Below are 27,127 nucleotides of genomic sequence, written 5' to 3' on the forward strand. Positions count from 1 at the left end.
TACGTTTGAGAAATATATATCAACACTAACGGGAAAAAGAATGCTGATGAATAAAAATCATATTATGTAGGATATAGCCAAGCACAACACCTGGTTTGGAGAAAAAGTATGTTATTTGTCTATTGTGTGGCGTTGTTTTTTGTTTCCTGTTATTTTTTCTAAACGAAAGTTATATGCGGCCTTCTTCTGTTAGAGCGTAAAATCTTATTATTTGAACAAAACAATCGGGAGTACGTTTATCGATTGCAGTCATGCAACAGATGCGATGAAAACATTTTGGTCAACCTCTCAGATGATTTCGCGAGCGGAATTAAAAAAAATATATTCTTCATGCACCCATCAGAGAATTTTCGAAACATTTTACTTGTGATCATGTCAACTTTTTTTTTTCGCACCATAGTTTGTGACACTGACATGTTCTGTCTGACAGATAGATACTTTGAAGTCACAAATTAATAGTTCTCAGTGACATCGTACCTAATATGATAAACAATGGATTGTTTTCTTTCTGTTTGTACATATCGAGCTCATCTTCAAATGGACACAATTGTTTGTTCAGTATTGACTACTTCTATTAATGAGAACGAGCTGTTGTAAATCGCGAAGTCCACTCATTGTCATGTTATATCGGCGATCACATGGATTTGTCTTCGTCGGCATGATGATTCCCGCGGTTGCTTCGAATGCGTCAAAATTCGCGATGTGCGTCACTCGCTGGGATAGGCATAAATCAGTAGGACGCCCTCTGCCGGAACGTGGTAATCGTAGGAAGAGAACGGATCGAAGTGACCGATGTCGTGGTGATCGAGGAGATTGACGAGTTCGTATCCCATGAGGTAGTTAAATCCGATATTTTGCAGCTTGAGCGACACCGTCTGGTTGTGCTTGGTCGGGTTGAAGAAGGCGAGAGCATGTTCGTCGTAATACGTGAGATTCCTCTTCCACACGTCGATTTCTTCGATCTACACGATAAATAATGAAGAGGCAAATTGAGCCATTACTCGCCACTAAATCTTCCCCTGCAAATAGCATACAAAATGGCAGCCCTGGTTTGCATAAGCTAATGAAATCAAAGTGTGATGAGAGTAGTGTTTAAGGCAAAATATCATGACTGGTAGCTTAGACGCACAGGCAGATGACGATACTCTTGCTTATAGTGTCTGATAAATGTTTGCAAACAGGACTTTTAGTAGGGAACTCAATTTTCTTCGTTACTCTCTCCTCGAACGAGCTCATCGTTGATACAGGTCTCGTTCATTAAAAAAAAGCTTCAAGATGACCATTTGACTTCACAAAACGCATCAGTAATCACAGCTCAGTCGATTACCGGTACCGACAGTTTGCGTGGAACTGGATGCTGATCATTCGACGCAACAGTGTTGCGAGGTAGCGTTTAAATGACAAATTAATATTCGTGAGTGGTGTAGTATTGGTTAAAGAAGCAACGATCCAGAGAAAGAGATAGATGGATTATAGATAGACAGATAAATAGATATACAGATAGACAAATAGATAGATAGATAGATAGATAGATAGATAGATAGATAGATAGATAGATAGATAGATAGACAGATAAATAGATAGAGAGATAAACAGATAGACAGACATATAGATAGATACTAGTAGATAGATAGATAGATAGATAGACATAGACAGATAGAGATCGAGATCATAGCTTTATAAACATTTTAACAGCTTTCCTCCTCAAACAATGAAACAAAAAAAAAATAAAAGGACGGTTACTCGTAATATTCAAAGACATGAAAGATATTAATTGACTCAAGCTTCTTCACGTCCCTCGAAGTCTATAGAGTACGTTTATCCAGTGTGGTTGTAGTATCGTCCATGCCTTACGATCCACGCAAGCCAGTGAGTATTTAATTGTCCAAGTCGACATCGCGTCAACGACACCTACAAGGAGAAGCCACTATTCTAATCCATGGTCGAGTCTGAGATCGAGGAATGACCCCTTCATCGTCGCGCACATTGATATATATCGTACATGTATATGCACATGTGCACAGGACAGAAATGATGACCGACCCATTCTCCGCACTATGATGTGGACTGTTGTTGCTCACTATTCCAAAGGTTGGTTATACCGAACACACACAAATCGTTTACCAGAGGTTCGTCTGTAGATGCGAACTTTGTTGCATTTATCCGAAGGTTTATCATTATTATAATTGTTATCTCGAAGATTCGCTTTTCCAGAACTAAAATGGGTTCGTCACACCGAAGGTTCATTTTTTCGCCGAATATGGAATAGGGTCCATTAATAACAAAGAAAAAAAAAGAGAAAAAAAATGGGAAAAGGGGATTCGACATAATCTCGATTAAGTTCATTTCTACGAGTATATGGTAGGGTTCGTTATTCCAAAAATGAACTAAGCAACTCAAATAAAGCTTCTGTTCTGTTACTTTGTGGGGTGATGAACTGACCTTTTTTTTAATGCAATGAAACCCACTGGTTTGGTAGACAAAAAAAAACAACAACAAATTGCGATGCTTGATTTGCATGTGTTTTAACAACTGTATTATGCGTGCAGATTATTGAATTGTTGTGAGGCGATTTTTATCTGGCGGCAAAAGCATGAACTTTTATTTCTTGGAGGGAAAATTGTGTACTGTATTTGCATCACACACCAGAATGTAGGCCTACTACCATGGAGCTCCATAGTATTACGTAATCAAATACAAATGCGAAGTTTTAACTGATTCACCACACAGCGTCAACGTCATGACGGCGTTGCCGCGTTTGTGATTGGTGCAAAGTTTGAAACGTTGATATTAACAGGAAAATAGTTTCATTTCGATTCCGTGTATGCTTAAGACTACCTGAAGCAAAAAAAAACAAAAACAAAAACAAAAACGGCATTATTACGCATTGAATGTGATTATATAAATGACACTGATGTACGTATATTTAAATCGTGATGACAACATGGGCAAAGAAACTTGAAAGCTGATTTCAGTGAGCTTTGAGAAAGCCATGACATTAAAGGTATTTTGACCAGTAATTTGACGGGTTTTAACCAAATTGTCAGAAACAGAAAAATGACAGGACAACGTCTCGTATCATCATGCTACATTTACGATTTTATTTGATTGTTACTCCGAAGACAATCATTCCATTTACAAGTTTGACAAGGACGAAAGAGATCATCATCATTGATTGTCGAATAATTTTCAAAATAATTATGATATTGATGATTCATTTCTATGTCAGAGACAGCGATACCAGTGCAAGTCATCTGCAATTTTGATTTTCACCAACGATGAACAGAATTAAAGTATCAACAAGAATGCATGTATTTGTATGAAGTACATGTATTGTATACGTATACTTTGTTCACGGGATACAAGAAAGCCAACGTCATCATACTTCTTTTAATAATACTACTGAGTCATTCTTCATTCTGGAGAAGCGTTGCTACCATTGCACAAAGCCAACTCCAACTGTGGTTACATCACAGTAGTCCTGTTGGAGAGGAGGAAAATCTTTCACCTACATTCGCATGTCAGTGCTGTTGTACGTGTACACAAGTACAGAACTTACAGTTATCACTATGATTACATTGTGAGTTCTTTCAAATGTAGGAAACTATAGCTTTAATTATCCAAGCAATAAATAACATGGCATCAGAACATAAAGAAGATTTTTGAGCCAACGTTAGATAAAAGTGAATTCTAATGCACGTCCTGTTACTTTACCTGCACCAAGATCCTTGATTGCCATGAGTTTGTCGTGAGTAATTTGATTTTTTCCCTAACTATTGTATGTTCTTGTTCAATTTCCAAACTTTCGATTTAAACGAGGTTCCGGAAAACCACTTCTTCAACGCTGTAAGCAGGTATATAGGAAACTATCATTATATCATAGAAATGGCGTAATTAAGTGCAAGATGGCCTTCTGAAAGACATTAGTACAATGCACTACATATAGGTGAATCATTGCAGAACGTATCGAAGTACAATGTATCATAGAAATGTCATATGATAACAACTCACGAGGTCAAAAGTCATCATCATCATCATCATCATCATCATAACACTGAATTCATGTTTACGATGTAAAATCATGTCGCTTCAAGAATCGTAGGCCTACCATTTGTTGTCACTAACACCAAATGTACTATAAAAGATGCCTTAAGGAACAGTCAAACTGTGTAACAGATATTCGAAGTATCATTATTTCACACTGCTTAGCCTAATCCACATGGGAAGTCCAATCCATTGTTTGCGGAAACTTGGTGTGGAGGTATAATAATATTCAGATGGAAACGGGTTGAAATTGCTCTTCATTTTGCGTCATGGAGGCGAAAGATCCGAGAAGGGATACGAATATAGCAGAACAACACCCGACGGGTTGATTACAAGTGAAATGTTCATGTCTGTGCTGTACTGGCCAATATTTCGTCCGGCAAACGGATCGGTTATCATGTATATCCACTGATGATATCCGAAGTTTTTCACGGAGGTTGTATAGTTTGTCGGTACGCTGGTGTCTCTGTTCAAGATAACCGTGGAGTACGAATCCAGACTCATGTTTCTCGTCCAGATTTCGATAGCTCCATCCTGTAGTAAGAGCGATGCATGCAGGCCTTTGACACCCTTATCAACTTTCTCTTCTTTTTTTTTGTCTTGTAAGTCCTGACAAAAACATTACTGCAGGACTTAGGCCTAGATCGTACATACCATCACTTCAAGATTTCTAGAATTACAATTTGTTGACGACATCTTCACACATGCTAGGGCATATTTTGATATGCCAATATTATCATTAGCAGACTTGTGGCAGTTCAGCGCCGATCATTTGTCATTACATTCGCTACTCGTGAACTTGCTCCCTGTGCATTTTGCTTGTGTTTACGTACCCTATGTTTGTATGTATCTGTCTATCTGTATTTGTGTTTTGAGTGTACGGAGGAGGCAATGGGATTTCTGCTTAGTTTTCAGGTTGATGTAGATATTAAAATATTCAAAAGAAAGCAATTGATTCTGCAATTCTCGGAATGTATACGCAGATCTTCAAGCCATTTTCTCTCCACTTTTTCTATACGGTTTTGTTTCGTTTCGTTTTGTGTGTTTGTGTGTTTGCTTGTTTGTTTGTTTGTTTGTTTGTTTGTTTGTTTTTTTTTTGGGGGGGTGGGGTAACTCCTCTACGGGGGGGGGGGGTTAAAAACTTTGCCTTATGATTTAATAACTAGCAAACTGGATTATTTAATAAGTCAAAGTGATATCACAAAATAATGACACAACGGGAATTTATTCTTCTCATTCTTCTCTCCTTACCCTGTAACAGAAAAGTGTGTCATTTAAAAAGTGTGTCATCTTTAAATGAAAATTCCCTCTTTTATTTGTTATCTTTATGCCGCCCAGAGTTCTAAAAAACAGGACGCCATCCGATAAGCAGAGAACAGTGTATAAGAACGAAGGTTTACAAGATGCATGAACATGAGCCACACAATGAAATGAACATGATTCGTCTGACAAAAAGATATGTTCGCAAAGAATGGACTGCGTCTTATGTATAGCGTATGCGGAGTGAAAAATGAGATCTCAGATGTATAATATATGCTGGTTTACTTTATGAGGACATACGATTTACTGTCCAGTAATAAGATATGGGAGTGAAATTTTTTAGACGACTGAAAATAGATCGTTTTCGGCACCACAAATTCCACAATTTAGGCCCCATGATACAAACTCCTCCGGTATACTTCATTGCAATATCCAATTATCCATCCATTCCTCATAGCAAAGAGTAAACAAGCGAGAACAGCTCGGTCACATCCAGTCCCATATATCATTAGTTATCAGTGCAACCGTCAAGAATATTTCACATTTACCTATGCAGCGCAAGCGCTTGGAAATCTTAGAAATCGCTAATAGAATATGAAAAGACAGAACAAAAGACAAGAAAGAACGGAAATGCAAACGAATAAGTACACTACGACATTATCAACATGTAAACAATAATTTCCACAAGACGTTTCAATTGTTCAACACAGAGAGGGAAACCACGCTGTATGAATTAATTCACTCCATTATTGTACAGGTCTGTATTTTCGGACATCCACAAAACCTCTACCACGCGCCCTTTTCCGTTCACTTGTGATGGCGTTCAACATCACTGCCCCACTCGGGTTGACAACTATCGAAAAAGAATCGTCGGTGCTGAAATCGTTGTAGTCGCGTCCAGTGAACATGTCCTCGATATCGTAAATGCCCGCGGCGTAGCCAAACTTCTTCACGCTGGTCGTGTAGTTCAGTGGCGCATCCGTTCCGCGGTACAAAATGACTGTGGCGTACTCTCCGAGCGTCAAGTTACGGGTCCAGATCTCAACATTGTGGTCCTGGATCCACGATATCACAGGCACCGATCCGTGTCAAAACGAAGAGAATGGGAGTACAAAAAGGATATGATGAGTGGGATGATGTGATATGAGATGAGATGATAATTAGACATGCGAGTAATGCAATGAAATGAAGACATTGAGTTTTTTTTTTTTTCATGATGGAATGACTGAAAGGTAATACATACACCTGCACTTGGGGGGGGGGGGGGGGGCGAAATCTCGGCCACCAGTGGCGCGATCATGACGAAATTTGGCACGGCCGACATCCGTGTGGTAATCTACAAGAGTTACTGTGTCTTCAAATATTTTGAAATTATCAATATCTCATTATACATGTAATTGATCAGATATGCAAATTAAGTCCAAGATCTTATTTTAGCCCGATTAGAAGCACTGAGAGTCTGCTTGCGTTTTAACATAATCAACAATGTTTTACATTATAAGAACCTCCAAAAGTCATGTCGATTCATGCGTATTCTATTTTTTGAATTTTGTTATGTATTTCTAAACATGTTTTCCTTCTTTATTTCATTGGATGATGATGGTTGATGGTGGTTGGACACCCATACAAGCATCTGATTAGTAGATTGCAAATACCTATTTTACCCCAGATTTAAGTGAGATGGGAGATAAAAGAAGAATACAGGAATGAGGTTCTACTGTGTCGCACCTTTGTAACCAGAAGGCCTAATAACGGTACAAGTGCAAATATCCTCATATTCATTCTTTGTTACCCGTTTAGTTTAACTTTTTATTTTTGCATTTCTTTGTTACATTTTGTTGTTCCTTATAAAATTTCTCTCTCTTCCTCATGTTAGTCTTAACGTTTATCTATTTGATTTCCCATTATTTTATTTTTACTCTACAGATAGAATGATTTGCTGGTAGAAATAGGGTTTTCTTATATCTTTTACACTTGGTTCAATGATCAATGACGAAAGTTTGAACAACAGTCATGTCAGACTTCCAAGTTTCATGTGAGACTCACGCCTCAGGGGTCTTTCTGATGCTTATATGCTTGATATTTATTTTTTCCAACGCCTAACAAAACAACAACAACAACAACAACAACAAAACATGGATTTCCTTTCACAAAGAAGGTCACACTTTGAGACAATCTTTTTCATCAAATATGCCACAACATTACATTCAGTATGCACCGGATCATATCATTTACAGCTTAAAATTCTGAAGCTCTTCACCATAGGAGGGCCCTTTTATACTAGAACGAAGACATGCACTTTAGAATCATACACATTTTTAAAAACCCAAGATCAGTGGTTTGCCGTGTGCTAACCTTGCACTAAATCAGTCTATGTATTACTGAATTCAGCAATCTGATAGTTGATGACGTATGCAAAAGGTGTCAAAGTTGGCCCTCTGAACGATGTGGCAGATGAATGAAAAAACAAAAAGTATGCTCAACTGGATCAACAAAGCCATCTCAAAAGTACATGCATGAGAGAGCTGATGATAATTGAGTAAAAATAATGAAAATGAGAAAGAGATGAAAGGCGCTGGCGGTGGTGATGATGATGATGAGAACATGTAGGGTGGAGACACAGATTATAATTCATTCATTCAGAGTACAACACTAATCAGATTAAGCATTCTATCCACTGCAAAACAATTTCAAATAATCCCATGCAACATGCTTGAAATCAACATGAAAACAAAATGAAAACCATTCAAAATGACATAGTGAGAGATGTTACAGGATATTAGCAACCAAGGGCTCTAGCCAAGCAGATGTGAATATTGCAGTTGTTTGTCCAACATACTGGTAGATGTAGTATTGTCATCTGCCATGGCATCTCCTATGCAATTAGGTAGCATCTATAACACACACACACACACACACACACACATTATATAATTATATATATATATATATATATATATATATATATATATATATATATATATATATATACACCGTACATACATACATATATACATATATCCCATAAAGTAAGTTCTATACTTGTGCCATTTCCAAAAGGAAGTTTCATTATCACGCCTATATTCAAACACTGTATGAGTCCAATATCATAAACACAGCTTTACCAAATATTGCTGTGGTTAAGAATGATTTTCCCCACAGCATTTGCAGCGGTAAACTAAGAAAATCATCCAATTATCATAAATTCAGAAATTGAATGTTTTTGAATATATATGAATTGAATTTACCTTCACCTTCATTTACCTATATAGGTTTCATAAAATCAGAGCATGTACTGATAAGGCACCTTTCTAGTCAACTATTTTTCTGAATGTTATCATTATTGTTATCTTAAAAATACAATATATTTATAAACCATACTAAATGTAAATGCATAAACATATTGAGGGAGAGAGAGACTCCTTATATGTTTAATAGTTGCTAATATAACTTGTTATGTATGATCATGTGGAAACGATATTGTTAAACATCACTACACAGAGGAAATTATGGTATGCTGTTTATGTTCCAGCCTTATCATGTACAGATCAGGTAGATTTCAGTGTCAGTTACGTGTTTAGGCAAACTTTATAATGTAAAAATTCTAAATATATTATGATGACATAGTAGGTTTTGAATGTCAAGCCTTTCATAAACTTTATACTCACAGGACAGCAAGTTTTTCTCCACCTTTCAAACTGTCTGTCCTACATCCTACAAGCAATATACACTCAGCAAAAACATAAAGTAAACACTTTTTCGAGTTCATAATTTTTAATAGAAGATTTTGATGAAAATCAGACAGTGCAATACATACCATATTAAATTCAATTGGCTATCAAACCAGTAGGTCAATATAAATCAAAACTTTATGCATGAGTGAACGTATTTGTCTTTCTCCTCCAAAGCACAAACGTACAAATGGCAAAAATTGATATGTTGTCTTTCATTTGCAAATGCCTTTTAAAACAACAATAGTAATAAAAGACTACTTTAACACAATGCGAGGTATGAATGAAATAGCAAAAATAAGTTTCCATTCTCTTTATCTCTTTTCAACCTCAAACAAAATCAAAGTGGGAAATGAAAGGGGGAGGAACTACAAGAATTTTTTGTCAACTCAAACTTCAAATGACATAGAAAGTAAGGGCACAAAGATGATTAAATGAACAGAATATCTTTATTTCATTCATTCAGTTTAGAAATTTATGATATACGAGACAAATTCAAGAACCAAATATAATTTTCTATTGTCCCAATTTGAGAAATCAATTCAAACTCCTACCATTTTTGCTAATATTGCTTCATCTCTCATTTCATTTGAATTGGATTTGACAGTGAATTCTTCATTTTCCTCCATTATTTTTTGGTGTTATTGATCTTTTGGGCTTTAAAGATATTGAAGAGAATATAAGTTTATTTATATGCAACTGATTTCATGTTTTTTATTGTGTTTAATTTGTCTTTGTTTTTATTGTTACATGGAAGAGCATTAACGCATGAATGACGACTTGTTCATTTTTGCAATCTTTATTTCTATACATTGGAAGAGAAAAAAAAGAGTGTTCACTCATGCATAAAGTTTCCCTTTTTATTGACTTACCAAGTTGATAGCCAATTAAATTACCTTTCACATGGTATATAATACATTAACATTTAGCTAAACATTCTATGAGAAATATAAGCTTGAAAGAGTGTTTACTTCCTTAATTCCTGAGTGTATATTTGTGAATACGCAGAACTTATAAAGATGACTACAATGGCAATCCCACTCCATTCTAGCATTACAGATATATCGAGGACATTTTTCTCTTGTGCTTTGTGAAACACATTTTTCTATACACATCAATAATATGAATCATGCATATCATGAAAGTACAAATATGCCAACACATCAAACACTCACCCAGAATATTCATGGCAGTGGCAACAATGAATACAGTATATGCAATCCATCACCAATGTGTACAAATTATGCACAAAGCACTTAGTGTGAAGCCACAGCAGTATTTGCAGATCATATATGTATAAAGCAAAACAGATTGGAACAATTTTTTTTTTTATTGCAATCACTTCTTAGCATAATATTTATTGGAAAAGAACATTTGCCCAAAAGAAAATAGCAAAGAAAAGCAGAAAAAAATGCAATACTTTTGTCACATAATCAGCAATTTTTTTCTTCCATCTAGCAACATTAAAAAAATTCCTGGTTACATCAATTAATGCTGACAGTGATAGATGTATTACTGATAGTGATAGGATGTATTGTCAAAATCAAGGCTGTTGATTGTCTGTGTGTGGTGTGGTAGCAAAACAACACTTCCACCAAGAATGATGTGAACCTTGATGGCTATGTCAAAAAATAATGAATGACTAAGCATACAGCACAGTGGAATGAAAGACTGAGCCAAATTTTTATATTCACAACCATGATTGTATTTTTTTCCTTGCTAATCCTTTGAAAACATCCAACACTTACAGCACAGTAACTAAGATTTTCTCCGATCATGTCGAGACTATATTCACATAAAACATTCATCTACAAAGTTCTCAAGGTGTTACATTTGTGCTGATACACAGCAATAGATGCATAATATGCAATCTTACCAAAATACAGTATGTCCCCAAAAAAATTACAACGGGGACCTTCGCAATGATATCTTTAAAAATAGTGAATCAATCTAAATACAAATTCAGGGTATGAAACTATAACTCATTGCCCACATCTTACAGAAAACCCCACTCGATTTGCTGTAGTGGTCAAAGAGAAATACGGAGTTTTGTACAGGATGTCGGGAATCTCTTCTGTCCAAGTTCTGTCTATTATTCACACACAAGATCATCAAAATGCTAAACTCGTAAGAATCCGATTCATGACATGCTTTACAACAATCCACATTTCTCTGTAACCGCTTAACCAAATCGAATGGGGATTGCTGCAAAATAGAGCTAGAATGTTATATTTTAAGACCCTGAAGTAGCGATTAAAAAATCTAATCATATTGGCCGTTATCAATGCGAAAATCTGATTGTAATTTTTTGGGGGACATACTGCAGTAAGTCGCCCCAAAAGTTACAATCAGCTTTTCGAGTTGATAACACCCAATATGATCAACCTGTCTAAGTGCTACTTCAGGGTCTTAAAATATAACATCATAGCTCTATTTTGCAGAAAATCCCATTCAATTTGGTTAAGCGGTCACAGAGAAATGTGGATTGTTGTAAAGCATGTCATGAGTCTGATTCTTCCAATTTTAGCAGTTCAATGCTCTTGTGTGTGAATAATAGACAGAATTTGGACAGAAGAGATTCCCGATATCCTCTACAAAATTCCTCGTTTCTCTTTGACCACTGAAGCAAATCGAATGGGGTTTTCCGTAAGATGTGGGCAATGAGTTATAGTTTCATACCCTGAATTTGTATTTAGATTGATTCACTATTTTGAAAGATATCATTGCGGAGGTCCCCGTTGTAATTTTTTTTGGGACATACTGTACAGTACACCAAATTTAATTTTCATTCCACAGCCTCTGCTCTGGTTGTATCCTGATGAATTACCAGTTTCTACACACTTACTTATAAATATTCTGCTTATACACGAGATAACTTGATAATTGTGCTTGTTAACTAAACGTGCAGACTATCGAGTGTAATACTTTCTTTGTGAGAGCTGCTTAGCAAAATCTATTTCTAAAGTACAGTCAACCTCCCCTCAGTTAAATCCAACAACAGGGACTGAAGAAAATCTTTCCACTTATGTGGATTTTTACTTTATAAATAAAACAAATGAACTAACACCTGCTAATGTCCAACTGGGGTAAATTTTTTTTTTGTCTTAGCCAATTTTTTTTTTTTTTTTTTTTGTATTTGTGTGAGGCTGACTTAGGTGGGATAGAATTCATAGCACTTACAAACATGGAGATATGACAAGATATACCGGTATGTATTCTATTACATTGTACACAAAAAGCGCATCTGATAACACTGTAGGACAATGCGGCCTAGAAAAGAAGAAAAAATAGAAGAGAACTGTAAACTCCAATCTTGTGTTTGAGTAAGTATCACCATGAAGGAGCACATAATTCAATTTATACCAACAAAAAGAGTATGACAAGGGCAATGCACACTAATCAATGTGACTATTGCACACATAAACTTAATACATAGGCAGCAATTCTACCGTAGGCAAAGGCACAATGCAATTTATCACTTCATTTCCGGACCTACATCCTTTACAAAATTTCAACTTTGTGACTGTTTTGAAAGAGTTTGAGTATAGTGTATGAATACACACCTGTTTGGCATCAACACTTTACTGTTTTCTTTAAATAAATGTATAAAATGACAAATCCATAAATACTTCTTATTGAACAAACCCTTTGCAGTACATATTTTCTTCTTGTAAACGAAACAGCGGAAATATCATTTAAGTCCAGTACATGATGTATTTCACTTTCACTCTGTATAAAGTCTATTTTCCTCGTAGAATGAGAGAATAATCTTCGTCCATAAAGTATCATTGCATTGGTAATGCCGTCATAAGTGCTACGCCACTTGGGTTGACCTTCTGTGTCAGAGTATCTTCCATACCAAGATGCTGCATGATGTCACTACCCATGCCCTGCACGCCGCTCACCATGTAACCATTCGCTCTCGCGGGGATCCCCAGCTGGCTTAGGGTCGTGTTAAAATTGATCGGAAGCTTCACGTACCGGCTCGTGATGGCTATGAGCCATCGCGACTTCTGCAACGGTCTCGTCCACGCCTCAATGTGATACTTTGTGTTCTAAACGGGAGGCGGAGGTTATACACACAATGTAACCACGTGCACTCAAATCTCACCTTCCTTGTCAGACATCGTGAACAGGAAAATTTAAGTGCATATACACTATAAAAGCTGTTAATTTTGCAAATTTCATTTTTGAGAATTTCAGGAATCACTGTTGGGCTGCGAATATGTGAACAACACTCGATAAATATTGCCACCTGATCTTAATCGCATTAAATTTGTGGAGTGAACAGACAGACATATGTGCACTTAATTTCGTCCAACGATAACGAAAGTGTCATATCTCTAAAACAACATCTCATAAAAATGTCTGTGACCTCCTCATTTGAAAAATTATCTGTATGCAAAAATAGCAGCTTTTACGTAGAACTTTTCTATGATAGATTACAGTGGACTCCCATTATAACGAAGTCCTCAGGACCGGTAGTTTTCTTTCGTTATATCAAAATTTCATTATAACCGAACAAATAAACAAGAAAAATTCATAGAGCTGATAATGTTGCGGCCTAAATTTTTATTTCTTTGTAACCGGAATTTCGTTATAACCATGTTCGTTGTAATGGGAGTGCACTGTTCTGAGAATTTGAAAGATATATCTATCTATTTTTTTTTTTTTAATAACCTAAATTTGATTTCTACATTGAGAGTAAAATATCCTGCCTGCCCAATGTTAGCCTACACAGCATTAAGTAATGACAGACTAATAGCGAGTAGTTTAGCTGAATGGTAAATCTATGGTTTTCTCAGTCAAACTGGTCAGGTGTAATGGCATCTTGCACAACAAGCAACAGTAGGCAAAAACTTGCATGATCTTATTTTATTACTATGATCTATTTACAGTAATAATATTATGAAAAAGCAAGGTGATTTCAGAACTTAAGTAATACCCCTTGACACTTCCATGCTCAAGATCGCATGAGATAACATACATGTAGTAGGTGGGAAAAATAATATACTGCTTTGACTACTTAAACCCTACTGCTCTGAGTGCTGATTGGTACAGAAAACCCCATAGCATTATAAACACTGTCTAAAGTCCCTGGCACAGAAACCATTTGTAATTGTAGATCAAGAGATCAGAACATAAGCCACCTTTGACTAAAAATCTTTATGTATCCATCTCAAATCATAATCATCATTGCAAATACATAAATTTATCATTTACATATAATTCATTAAAAAAAGGCACACCTGCTGCTCACTTACACTTTCCTGTCCTGTTAACAGTTTGACAATTTCATTTGTCATTATTCATGTAGAAGTGACACATGTAAATCTAATCATCTCATGACTTAAACAGTTTAAAATGTTTTGTTTTAACCCTACAAACCTAACAGAAATGATGCACAAGTTCAACGACCCAAGCTGATCATATTTGCAACACTATACAGATGATAGACAAGATGTTTATAATTTTGAACTTATTTCATGTAATTTGATATGCATACTATCTATTATATCTATAAATTTGATGTAAATATGACAATTCATGCAGCTTGTGAGATGCATGAGATAACCACTGACATTACAAATGACGCACGAAAAAATAAATATCCACGGCTAGTCCACGATTACAGCAATAATGAAAAGATAAAAATTTGGCTCATGCTTTAGACAATGGCAGAACAATAGAACTGGAACTTGCTTGGGCAGACAATGTGGGGGGGGGGGGGGTAAATTGATTGGAATGACTTTGGTGAATGCTTAAACAGGCAAATGCAAATTTGTGCAACGCAGTGGTACAGGCTGAAAGAATGAAATATTTTGAGTCTGTTCTGACATGACGTATAAAGGAGCATAAAATGATTGTGTCCAAACAAAAGACAGTCAACACCGATGGAATATTCATGGGTGTGCTTGTTGAAAAATAAGACACATGATGATTTTGCACAGTCAAAAGCATGGTGCATGTTTATCAATGTTAAATGGTCATCTTAAAGCATGCAAAGCAGCGAAGAAATTGAAGAAATGAGGTAGCTGATGATGAAAATGAACTACACATGCTTACTCATTTGGCTTGGCATCTTTTTCGCTCTTTATTTTGTTTTGTTTAAGCAATCCACGTACAAGCTCGTACAAACAGCCACACTATTATTTTGCTCTTTAGTGATTGTGGGTTAGTTTTGCCCTTTTGTAGCAGTGAATCCTGAGTAACATGAGTTGGCAAAATGATGCAAGCTATGAGTGACAAGCATTGGCTGGTTTTGTAGCATGTTAAAACTACAGAGATATTATTTGGGCAACGTCACAGTGCTTTTGCTTTGCTCTCTGAAGCTTATAAAGATATCTTACTTGTATAGGTTTTTTTTTTCCTTTTTAATCTGCATTCTTTATTGATGTTTTTCACAACAGTGGGATTAATATGAAGTCTGCGAATCAAGCACCTCTTGTTGAAAATATGTACAGAATTCTGGCTGTATACATTGACACTGTCCAACAACACATGGTTCACTTTCTGTCACCTCATATCCTGGGTTTACATACCAGGCATCAAAACTAAGTGTGACCATATTTTGCCTGCTCATCTCCTTCAATGTTATGATAAGAAATTTGAAATGACACTGAAATGAAATAGCTTAGAAAAATCATGTCTCAATGCATTAATGCATGTATCAGCTAATTTCTGGAATATCACAGAACTTGACCCAAATGTTCCGTTTATCAATTTCTCACCTAAAGAGCTGAATTCCCTGTGTCGTGTTTGCTTTGCAGTGTCATGCACATTTGTGAATTTCTTCATTTCGATATTCTAAAATCTAGGCAGTCTTTGTCCACAGACATGATAGGTGGACCTAGGATACAGCTCATAGTCGGTAATTTGGGCGAGAGTTTTGCTTGAGGAGAAATTCAGTGTGAAACACCAACCCCAACCCCCTTCACCCTTAACCTCACATTGCTTTTAATACTTAGGTGTGGTCACACAAGCTGTAAATAGGTTCAGAAAAGGGGTCTGTGTTCTCAGACTGTGTCAGCAGAATGACAGGAGAGCTAGCAAATTATATCAAGTGAAGTTCACTGACCTGTAGCACACGTTTGCCCATGTGACCAGATGGATCCTTCACAATATTGATGACGTCCTTGTTGAGCAGCATCTCCCGGAACTCTGGTCGGATGGTGCGGAGATCATTGGACATGAACATTGGGGCAGCAAAGATGGTCCACATGGCCAGTTGGGCCCTGGACTGTTCAAAGCTCAGACCAAAGTCTCCGATGATGAGCTGCGTAAAGAGTTATCAAACAAACACTAAAAATTCTTCCCATATTTGTGCCTGCTCTATTTGTGACCTGTGGCCACAAAGCCTGACGGGGAAAAAACAATAAAACGCACACACAGAAGGAAAGCAACTTTAATAAAACATTCTTTGGCCCTTACATTAAGGCATGGTTGTGTGGATAGCAATCTTTCATTCCTCTGAAAAAAAAACCAAACAAACAAACCATAAAATCCTGTAACTTGAACCAAAGCACCCCATTTTTCAGATTTTCTCAGATTTTATGTCTGGACTCAAAAGGGGCCCTAGTTTTTACTCCATATTACTCCAATGGCTCAACACTATTGGAGCAGTTTTCAGCAGTTTTGTTTGTTTGTTTGCTTACATTTTTGTTTTTATTTTGTTTGTTTTGTTTTGCTACACTAGATTTTATGTCTGTGAGTAATAAGAGTACTGAAGTGCACATAAGACGTCCTGCACAGAGCTAAAGCAACGATCATCCATGTCTTGGATCACGAACTCTCCCTAGAAATGCAATGCAACCATTGTTTTGTTTTGTTTTGCTTTTGTTTTTGTTTAGCTATGCTAGATTTTATGTCTGTGAGTAATAAGGGTAATGAAGTGTCCATACAGAGGTCCTGCACAGACCTAAAGCAGTGATGAACCATGTCTTGGATCACAACATTTCCTTACAAATGCAATGCTAACCATCATTTTGTTTTTGTTTTTGTTTGTTTTTGTTTGTTTTTGTTTTTTGCTATGCTAGATTTTATGCCTGTGAGTAATAGGAGTAATCAAGTGGACATAAGAGGTCCTGCACAGAGAGAGCTAAAGCAGTGATCAACCATGTCTTGGATCACAAAATCTCCTTAGAAATACAGTGCTAACCACTGATATCAAATAATGTTACGAACTAAGCATCAATGTGTCTCTCCACCACCCCCTTCCCTTTTTTTTTTCTTTTTTTGCTTCTGTGTATCACAGCCAGAAGATTAGCCTATCACTAACTCAAAAAGCTTTGCTTACATAGTTGCATCAGGTTTTGTCTGACAACTCCGACCATGTCTGGATAGCTGAAATTCCCGGGTCCTGCCACAGGGACTAACTCACAAAAATTTTCTTACATACTGTATATGCCATATATTTAGTGAGTCTTAAATTTTTGCGAATCGGGACTTCCTGACAATTTCGCGAATGGTTAAATTTGCGATCGTGGAGTCCTGCACTGAACGAAGAAATGTACTAGTTTATGCATACATCACATTCATATCAGGATGAGAGTCAATATTTTCGGCTGTTTTTAATTTGACAAATAGCAGCTGACTCACGAAATTCGCAAAAAAAAAAATAAAAAGCTCACGAAATATTCGGCGTATATTGTAGTTACATCTGGTTTCGTCTGACAACACTGACCATGTCTGGATCGTTGAAGTTCCCGGGTCCTGCCACAGGGACCAGGGTGTCCTGCTCCTTGGTGTAATAGTCAATGATGCTCAGGACACTGTCCCACGAGTCTTGAATGTCGTCATAGTTACGCCAGATGTTGCAGTTCTCTGCCACAAGTTTATAGTCAACCTGTGAGAAGTGAGCAAGCCGGTTCACGGAATCATACGAATGGTGGAGAGCATGCAGACACCTGTGCATTTTTACCTTCACTCTGGCAACTTTACTATGTGTTATTTTGAAATAAGAAATAACAAATATGTTCTTTTCTGCATCAGATACAGTCCTGCATGGAAGGTGAGAATATTTGTGTGGTAAAATGATTCATTGTTGCTGTACATATTGATGTACTTACAACACGAGTTGGGTTTCTAGGCTACACGTACAATGATTCGGTATTCAGTTGAGATCCCTGGTTGGATGCCCCTCAAGGTCCTCCATATCTAGAAAAGTCATAGGTGATTATATCTGCCCTTTTGAAAACTAGTGCAAAGCTGCAATTCATGCACCCTACATTTCTTATACTGCTCTGTGCTGTAATTGGCTCATCTGTATTTAGAGTATCGATTGAGAAACTGGATGCAAGAAAAAAAAATCTGAGTTGCATACTTTCTCTTACGAGGAATAGTGCCCCTGGGGGCTGCAAGTGAGGAATTGTGTCAATCTGTACAAAAACGTATAAATTACTCCAGCAATAATACATGTCAAGCTTGGTTCAAATTTGATGGTGCATTTTCAAGAAGAAGATGACAATATAAAGTTTGGCCACTATGGTCCCTGCACCCCCCCCCCCCCCCCTCCATAGGGCCCCATGGGGATACCACTGGATCTGCCATGGAGAAACTTAAAACTACAGTCACCAGTGCACTTACTGATACCCTGATACCACTAGCTCAGCTTTGTCACTTTGGGATCTAGAGAAGATTTTTATTCTTTCTTTATCTTTTTTTAAAGCAGAAATTTATAGAGAATCTAGAAATATGACAAGTTAATTATCTACGAAAAGCTAAGAAGCTAGTTAACAAAACTGGATATCTTTCAGACAATGTAACTTTACCCCCAAACTGTTTTTGAGATTGAAAAAACACCCAATTTCTATGACCACGTAGATCCGTTCGCTACAAGAAACATCGGATTTGAGCGACGTCACCTAATGTGTATGAGCTGATTTGCCGTATGGCTATATGAGACCCGCTCTGGCAAAACCCGAAACTTCTCGGCAAATGTGATTTCGCGCTACATGGAGATCCTTTTTCCCAAGGGATGCTACCTGCCAAGTTTGGTGAAAATCCATCCAGAGGTTTTCAAGGAGAAGCTGAAAATGTTATTAACAGTTTATGCAAAATGCATACCTCACGGCAGACGCCACACGATGAATGATTGCAAAAAGTTTACTTGAGCCTTTGGTGTATGCGACCTAATAAAAGTACTAGTAATCTATGAGACTGTGCTCTCTTACCGTAATGCCAGTTGCACGTTCATAGTCTGGCCAGCTGCATGAGAACAGGATAGGTCTACCAGTCTGATTCAGGTACTTTGTCATCTCTGGATAACCTGGTAGAATGTAAGGAGAAAGAGGGGGCCAAATAATATCTTTCCAATATTTTGGGACATGCTTAGAACTATGGTAACTGATAGCTAAAAGTGTCACTTAATCTACACCATCACTTCAGCATGTATAAATGTCCACTTGGTATGGAAAATAAGATGGGGATGTCAAAGTCGCTACAATTGCACAACATTAGTCTGTGGATTCTAATAAGATATGTATCTACTTGTGATATCATTAAAGGATACAAATGAAGGTAATAACAGAGACAACTACATGATTAGGCAATTCTAATTGCAGATTCGATCAACAAGCTGGGCCCCATTTCATAAAAGATGTTAGGATAGCAACTCTTGATGGAATGGCAACTTCCCTTAGCAGCAGCCAATCAGGAAGCTGGAATCTTGTCATTACCATGACAATTGTCATTCCAGCAAGAGTTGCTATCATATCAACATACTGAAAAATATTCCATAGAAAGTTTGTCGGCTGAAAAAAATTAAATGCAGCAGAATTAAACCAGTAACTTAAACCATTATTCTGCATGGTTCTGAGGACAATCTTATAGCTTTAAAATAAAATGGCTCTCATACTCTACATTTATAAGGGGCATGGATGGGGGAATGGGGTGGACTTTTTTTTTTGTACACCTTCAAAAAGAACATAATAGTCAGCCAGCCACATTTCTACTAGGGCCAGCTGCATTTCTACAGAGGTCTTGAATTGTAAACTTCAGGGTGACTAATTCACAGAATGTCACAACACTATACAGGACCTTTTACATGAAAATGTCTTGCCATAGCCACCATGTGTGTTCTTGAGAAACTGGACGACAAACATAAACATAAGGTTACACATTCTTGTTTTTGTTCATTTTTTTTTTCCACCAGAGTATCATACCTTTCTTCATCGTGTGGGGGTCTGCATAGCACCCGTCCATCTTCAGCATGTCCACACCCCAGTCGGCAAAGGTCTGTGCGTCCACTTCCAAATGACCCAGGCTCCCAGGGTACCCTCCGCAGGTGAAGTTTCCATAGTCAGCATAAATCCCTAGTTTGAGGCCCTTTTTATGTACCTTTAAAATGGACAGAAATAATTGGCTAAGTTATATACAATGTACATTTGTAAGGAACGTGGTGGTAGTATCTTTCCATGCCTCTGCATATTCAATATTGGCAAACTTTGTCAACAGAAAAAATGACAATCGTACGAGTAATGTGAGAAAATCAACCTGCGTAGACTTGTTGGGGTGGGGTGGGATGAGAATGTGGAATTGAATTGAAAGGAGGAACATTGTTTTGCTTGCCAGCTAACTTGTGTTCAGGCCCCAGTCACATATAAACACAGATCCTCAAGGATCTGCACGGTGATCCAGGGAGATCAGAGGAGACCCGGGAAGATCCGGGATGGTTTCGACCTCGATGGAGTGTCGACGAGTGTTGGTATGACTGTACACATGGTATTAACATGGCAGCTACACGGATAAGGCCGGAAGAGCGCGGCATCTACACGGACAAACATGGCATCTACACGGATCCACACGGACCATCTCAGATTGCTCTGCCAACACGGCAATCCCCGGATGACGCCGGATGTTTTTGACCTCCAAAAGTTGCCATGTTGGCCTCCCGGATGTCCCCGGATCTACACAGACATACACGGATGTCCAAGGATGTCCAATGCGTCAACATGGATCTCACCTCGGATCACCCTGGATCAGATCTGTGGTTGTCCATCATGTCTACGTGACTGGGGCAACAACCAGGGTCTACAAGACCTATGAGGAGTGTATCCCTTTTATATTCTGCCATGGCCTTTGAATAAATCTGTTCACTACACTGCTTGTCTAAACCAAAGGACTAGGGGAAGGGCATCTTGATAAAAAAAAAATGAAGTATTATCATTGGAAACTGATAACAGACCCGAGAACTGTCACAAAGCTCATAACATCACACCATCTTTTTACCACGCAGGCAGTGTGGTAAAGCCAAAGTCTGGCTGTTTACATGCTGTGCACATGACAAATTAAATGTTGACTAAAGAGTGAAACAGTTGTTTGAAGAAACTAAAACATGTGATATAGAATCTCTTAAGGACTGATCAAATTCCAACAAGGCCATAACACAGGATGCAAAACAAGCCTCCAGGGAAAAATAAAGTGTGTAAAGACAATGGACATGAATGCTTGAAAAGTACGTTGGCATTGGGGGCGTTGTCTCTCAAAATCCCTTAATCAAATAAAGCTTTGTCATTTTATTTACCAAGAGGTCGTAGAATCAACATCAGATTAAAGTTATGTGGTACAAGAAGTACAAACAAAAATGTAGACTGCTGAGAAGACTTATTGAGAATTATTCAAAACAAAAGAAAAAGTCTTCAAGACAGCTGTGGAAGAAAATATACCAAGTTATACCACTACAATATCTACCTTGAGATCAATGACAAAAATAATCCATGTATTACACGAAAGAAGCAAAATATTGTTGCGCTTTGACTTTCATGCTCGCTTCAGGTAGCACAAAATGCACGAAAAATGTCCACTTTCATAGTATAAGAAAATAGGAGCTGAAAAAATAATACATGGTGTATATGGGTACATATTCTTGTAAACTTGCGAGTATTGTCACAAAGCACCAATACTATTGACCATGTAGTTGAAAAATTTGATCCCATTGCAACTCTTTTTGTTTTGTTTACATTTTTTAATTATTTCTTTTTATCTTTATTTTTTTGGTGAGGGTAAAGGAATATAACCCAGAATGGGATGCGCTAATGATTACTCACATAATCAGCCAGAGCCTTAATACCACTGGGAAATCGGTCTGGATCAGCCTGGAGACGTCCCTGAGAATCTCGCTGTTTTGCTGACCAGCAGTCATCAATGTTGACGTATTCATATCCCGCATCAAGGTACCCATCTTCCACCAAACGGTCAGCCATTTCCTTGAACAGGTTTTCACTGCAAACATTTGGCACAGAACATCTGACCATCTTTACTACATCCTCCAATGATTTTTACAATTTTTCTTTTTTATAGCAAAATTCAATGATAGGATTGATATCTTAAAACTTTCATCCTTTAAAATAAATTAAGAATGAATACATCATTCCATATCTTCTTGGATGTTTGTGTTAATATCTGTCTTAGCCCTTTGAGGACCTAGTCCTGAGTATACTCGGGCAGGTGTCTTTGGGAACTGCATGTTGTAGCAAAATCAAACCGTCCTCAACGAGTTAAGTGGGTATCACATGAAATAATCTGCAGGGTTTGGAATCCTGTCTCAATGAAATTCTCTGTCAAAACTATGAATCAAAATGAGCAATTCATTCATCAGCAGATGCATTTTCTTTTTTTTTATTTTCTTTAAAGCAAGGATGAACTACTTCCTGTTAACTAATTTTTTTCTTTTTTTCCAGAGTTAAATATATTGTTTATAAAGTGTGTAATAAATAATCCTGATATAGGTGTAGCATTATACTTGCTTTATAGGGAGTAATCATTTCCACTGAAGAAAGCATCTTTCTTCTGGTTTGACGACATTCAAACGTCCCACATTCAAGATGGTGTGACAGCCACATGATCACCAAACCTTGTATCACATAATACAGGCACATCACAAAGATTTTTTTTTGCTTTGTATATATATGAACAAGATGTCATTATAACAAATTGGATGCACACTGTACAGTGCTATATCTCTTCACCAAGTGCTGTCTCCTGTAAAGACATACCTGATGCAATTCTTGGGGTCGTTTTTGCAGTCAATGTTGCACCTGAACCTCTCCCAGGCAAGCCACCCCATCGGGGGAGTCCTTGCCAAGCCATTATCGAGGGCCATGGAAACGCCACACAGAGCAATCAGCACCAGGAATGTCTTCATCATGATTGCGAGGTAAACTTCACTGGAGATTTACTAAATGTGAATGAAACAATAAAACAAGAATAAAAACAACAATAAAATCAAGCTACAGACTCCTTATGTTTCAACAGAACACTGCATCACTGCTCTGCCCTGTTTTTGCAAATCATAGTAAAATAACTTTTTTTTTAAAAAATCGGACTTGGCATGTTCTATTAGGCTGTTATGTTTTGAGCAAAAAACACTTTCCATATTCCAACATTTAATAGTGCCTTGCACTCGCTTAATATTGCATGTGTATGCAGCAACTTCAGATTAAAAAAACAAAAACAAAAACAGTACCGGGTAATATATCAAATAGTAAGAAAATGTCCAAATGATTTACAGCAAGTTAATGAAGGTGGTTTAATAAAAAATGCAGTTCCTAGAGCATATACATAGCCACATACAGACCGACACACACAGACAGACAAACAGTGAGACAGATAGACAAACATACACACACATTCCTCGAATGACTTCTTTCAACTTGCCACAATCATTTAAAGGGATAGTACAGTTTTGGTTGAGATGAGAAATAGGCTTTCGAATTTTTACAAGATACCATTTACCAAGAAAACACTTATGATATAGCACAGAGCATACCATTTTAAGAGGAATTCAAAGTTTATTTGATGAAAATCGGGTTTGGAATAACTGAAACATCCAAAAACAAGGTAAAACAAAACGATCGTTACAAAGTGTGGGTCCCACACTTTATTAGAATCGTTCTTTTTTGGATATCTCAGCCATTTCAAAACCAATTTTTATCAAATAAACGTTGAATTCCTCATAAAATTGCATGCTCTTTCATATTTCATATGAGATTTCTCATTATCTCAACTAAAAATGTTAGAAACCTGAAATTAGGTCTCAACCAGAACTGTACGATCCCTTTAATGTTTAGCTCCCATGTTGATTGTGCAGGCAGCATTATATGTGGCAATCTCTCATGAAGAGCGAGTTATGGATGATGGCATAAAAGTTGACATAGATATTGCATTGACGCTTTCTGATAATCAATTTGGTTCAAATTTATGTGATTGATGGGAAGTAAGCTATGAAGAATTTCACATAATTTGCCAATGATGTCATCTCCTCACAAAAGTCCCATACTACTGGTACTTTGTCTTTGTATCTAGACATGTCTTTACCAAAATTTCCTTTCTCTTGCTGAAGATGAAGCGCATTGAAAGAGATAAACATCAAATCACATCAAGTTACTGAAGCATTGCAGTTTAATATTAACGCACCTGCACCAAAAGGTTCGACCTCGATCCCATGCCATGGACAGAAGGTTCGACCTTGCACAAAAGCGTAAGGGTTTCTACACGTAGCAGGCAGTCAAATTTTGGACAGCGTTGTGGTTGAATCATGCTCGGCTCGCACTACCTAGTATTAGCACAATATGACTTGCCTAAAACTATTTTTTAAGTAGTGATAAGAGGACCTTGTGGTTGTGCGTGGCTTGCCTGGTCAATCGGCAAGGATAAGTCCGCTACAGATGCTAAATAATTGACAAAAATTATGTTTGCATATAATATGTACAAATACCCAAGAGAGAAAATTCGAAAATTCCAAAGTCAAATACCGGTAGCGGTACACTGTATCAGCATTCACTAAATGACAACACACATGGTGTCATAAATGTTTAGGTGTGAACACATCACCAGATTTGTCTTGGAATATCACATCAATTTTTGTGAAAATTGCAAATTCCATCAACTTGATACTGACATATAAAGGTAGCAATTATTCCCCCTGCTTTTCTGACAGTGGCTAGTAAAGTGCTTGAATGCTCTTTCATAATGCTAGAAAAGTGAATTTTTGTGGAATTGTCTTTATATTTTCTTTAATATTGTTGTCCACTCATACGTCATTAAACCTCTGCTCTAGTACAGTAGTCTCCTCATCCAGCGGTTCCAACACCAAAACTTTAAAAATTCATAACGTTCCTTGCATTGATTGTTTGATTTTCCTCAAGCTTTCACTGATGTGTTCTACTAATGTTGTTGCTCTCATCTCATCTCACTCAATCCACATTGCTCTTTGGGTTCCTTATTAATATTAACGTTAGACTTTTAACCCTAGGCCTAACTTGTTACAGAGACAGAGTTTTTGTAGACACGGTTCTATCGTAACAAGTTAGATCTAACATTATTAGGGAGGGCCTAATCCCCGATTCCATACTCACCAAAACATGCAAAATGGCCTAACCAAAGACAAGTAGGCCTAACGGTTTAGATCGAGACGAAGAAAACAAAAATCCAAATCCTCTCACAGTCTCAGGTCGGCAGAAGATGTGTCATGTACAGGCTCCTCGTCTGTATACGTATGTCGCGACAGTCGAAGGAAAGGGGTGGATGTGGTGCGTGTTGCTGTTGACCTCCACCAAATACAAAACGAATGTGGATGGTACGGTACGAATCGCATGACTCGTGCCTATCGCTAGCTGCAGTGTGTTTGGGGGGGGGGGGGGGGGGGGGGGGGAGGAGTTTCTGTTTATGGAAAGCAAAATTGCTAAATAAAACGGAAAGATCAGGTTGAGTACATTGTAAAAATATGTCTATACTTTCTACAAATATGATTTATTTAGCTATTAAATAATAATTTAGATTCGATCTTTTTTTACTGGAATGTAGCTTTGGATACTGATTTATACATTCTAATATGTTTCATTATCCGTGGTACCTTTCGTATTGCAGCTTTCCATACTGCAAGACTGTAGTCACATGACGAGCCAGCAGATGGCAGGTCATGTGATTATCTGCGCAGGGATTGTGCTCACACCTGTTCTTAAAGGGGTGTATAGTTTCGGTTGAGATGGGGCTTTAAGTTTCCGACTTTTTTTTCCTTTTCTTTTCTTGTGAGACAATGAGAAACCTCTTATGAAATATGAAAGAACTTATAATTATGGGAGGAATTCAAAGTTAATTTGATGAAAATTGGTTTTTGAAACGAGAGGTATCCTAAAACAAAGCAATTATCCTAACAATTGTGGGATATGACCCACCTTTTATTAGGATTGCTTTGTTTTACTTTGTTTTTGGATATCTCAGCCATTTTAAAACTGATAAAGTTAATTCATCAAATAAATTAAATTGTGAGTTCCTCTAGAATCGTATGGTATTTAACATTTCATACAGTGGTTTATAAGTATCTTGCAAAAAGCTAATAGCTAAATTCTCATCTCAACCAATACTATACCATCCATTCAAAGGTTCTATGTTTACCGCCATTCGGAGTAGTGATGTCAAAAATGTTCAAGATATTACATTTGATGCATATGTGTACGTCAGTTGTAACAAAAACATCCTACCATGTAAAAATTTTGCAATAAAGTCTAAAACATAAGGAGGTATCACTATTTTTCTAAATAAACCACAAATGTAGATGGTTTAGTCTAGAAACAATTTTTCATTATAACTATTGTTCATATTTTGTTTATTTAACAATACTTACTTAATCAGACCGATTCAAATCTTTACATTGGTTGTTTCTTTCACAAATTCAAAGTTCATTTGATGAAAATCAGTTTTATGTGGTCGAGATATCAAAAACAAAATAAAACAAGGTCCCATCTTTTATTAGGATTGCTTTGTTTTGGTTATCTCAGCCATTTCAAAACCAATTTTCATCATAAAAACTTTGAATTCCTCTTATAATTATGTGCTCATTCATATTTCATAAGAAGCAACTCATTATCTAAAAAAAAAATTCATAAAAAAACCCCATTGCAAACCTGTAGTCCTATCTCAACTGAAACTGAACCAGCCCTTTAACATACCTTGGAAGTGGGAGTAAAGTTAAACCAAACTTACTAAACAGAGATCACTGGTTCTTATACACTGTATATAAAATAACAAGGATGATTCCTCTTCTCTTTATGCTGTTGTGTTAGCAATGGTGGAAGTGACTGAAAGCACATGTG

At 37.1% G+C, this 27,127-nt stretch overlaps 1 protein-coding gene across 1 annotated transcript; it reads right to left on the bottom strand.

Annotated features, from left to right (window-relative positions):
* Positions 1-319: 319 nt before the first annotated feature.
* LOC139737347 (alpha-N-acetylgalactosaminidase-like) lies at positions 320-25,560 on the bottom strand. The gene is made up of 9 exons (XM_071648024.1): positions 25,391-25,560; positions 23,030-23,211; positions 22,082-22,256; positions 20,198-20,372; positions 19,208-19,302; positions 17,719-17,880; positions 16,114-16,311; positions 6,054-6,359; positions 320-962 (listed from the first exon to the last, which is right to left on the bottom strand). The coding sequence occupies exons 2-9, from the start codon at positions 23,179-23,181 to the stop codon at positions 708-710; spliced, it is 1,518 nt and encodes a 505-aa protein (XP_071504125.1). The 5' UTR covers positions 23,182-23,211; positions 25,391-25,560; the 3' UTR covers positions 320-707.
* Between the last annotated feature and the right edge of the window lie 1,567 nt (positions 25,561-27,127).

This window comes from Diadema antillarum, unplaced genomic scaffold (assembly GCF_040938485.1).
Source record: "Diadema antillarum isolate AM-2024a unplaced genomic scaffold, OU_Dant_1.0 seq00000690_RagTag, whole genome shotgun sequence".
Lineage (NCBI taxonomy): Eukaryota > Metazoa > Echinodermata > Echinoidea > Diadematoida > Diadematidae > Diadema > Diadema antillarum.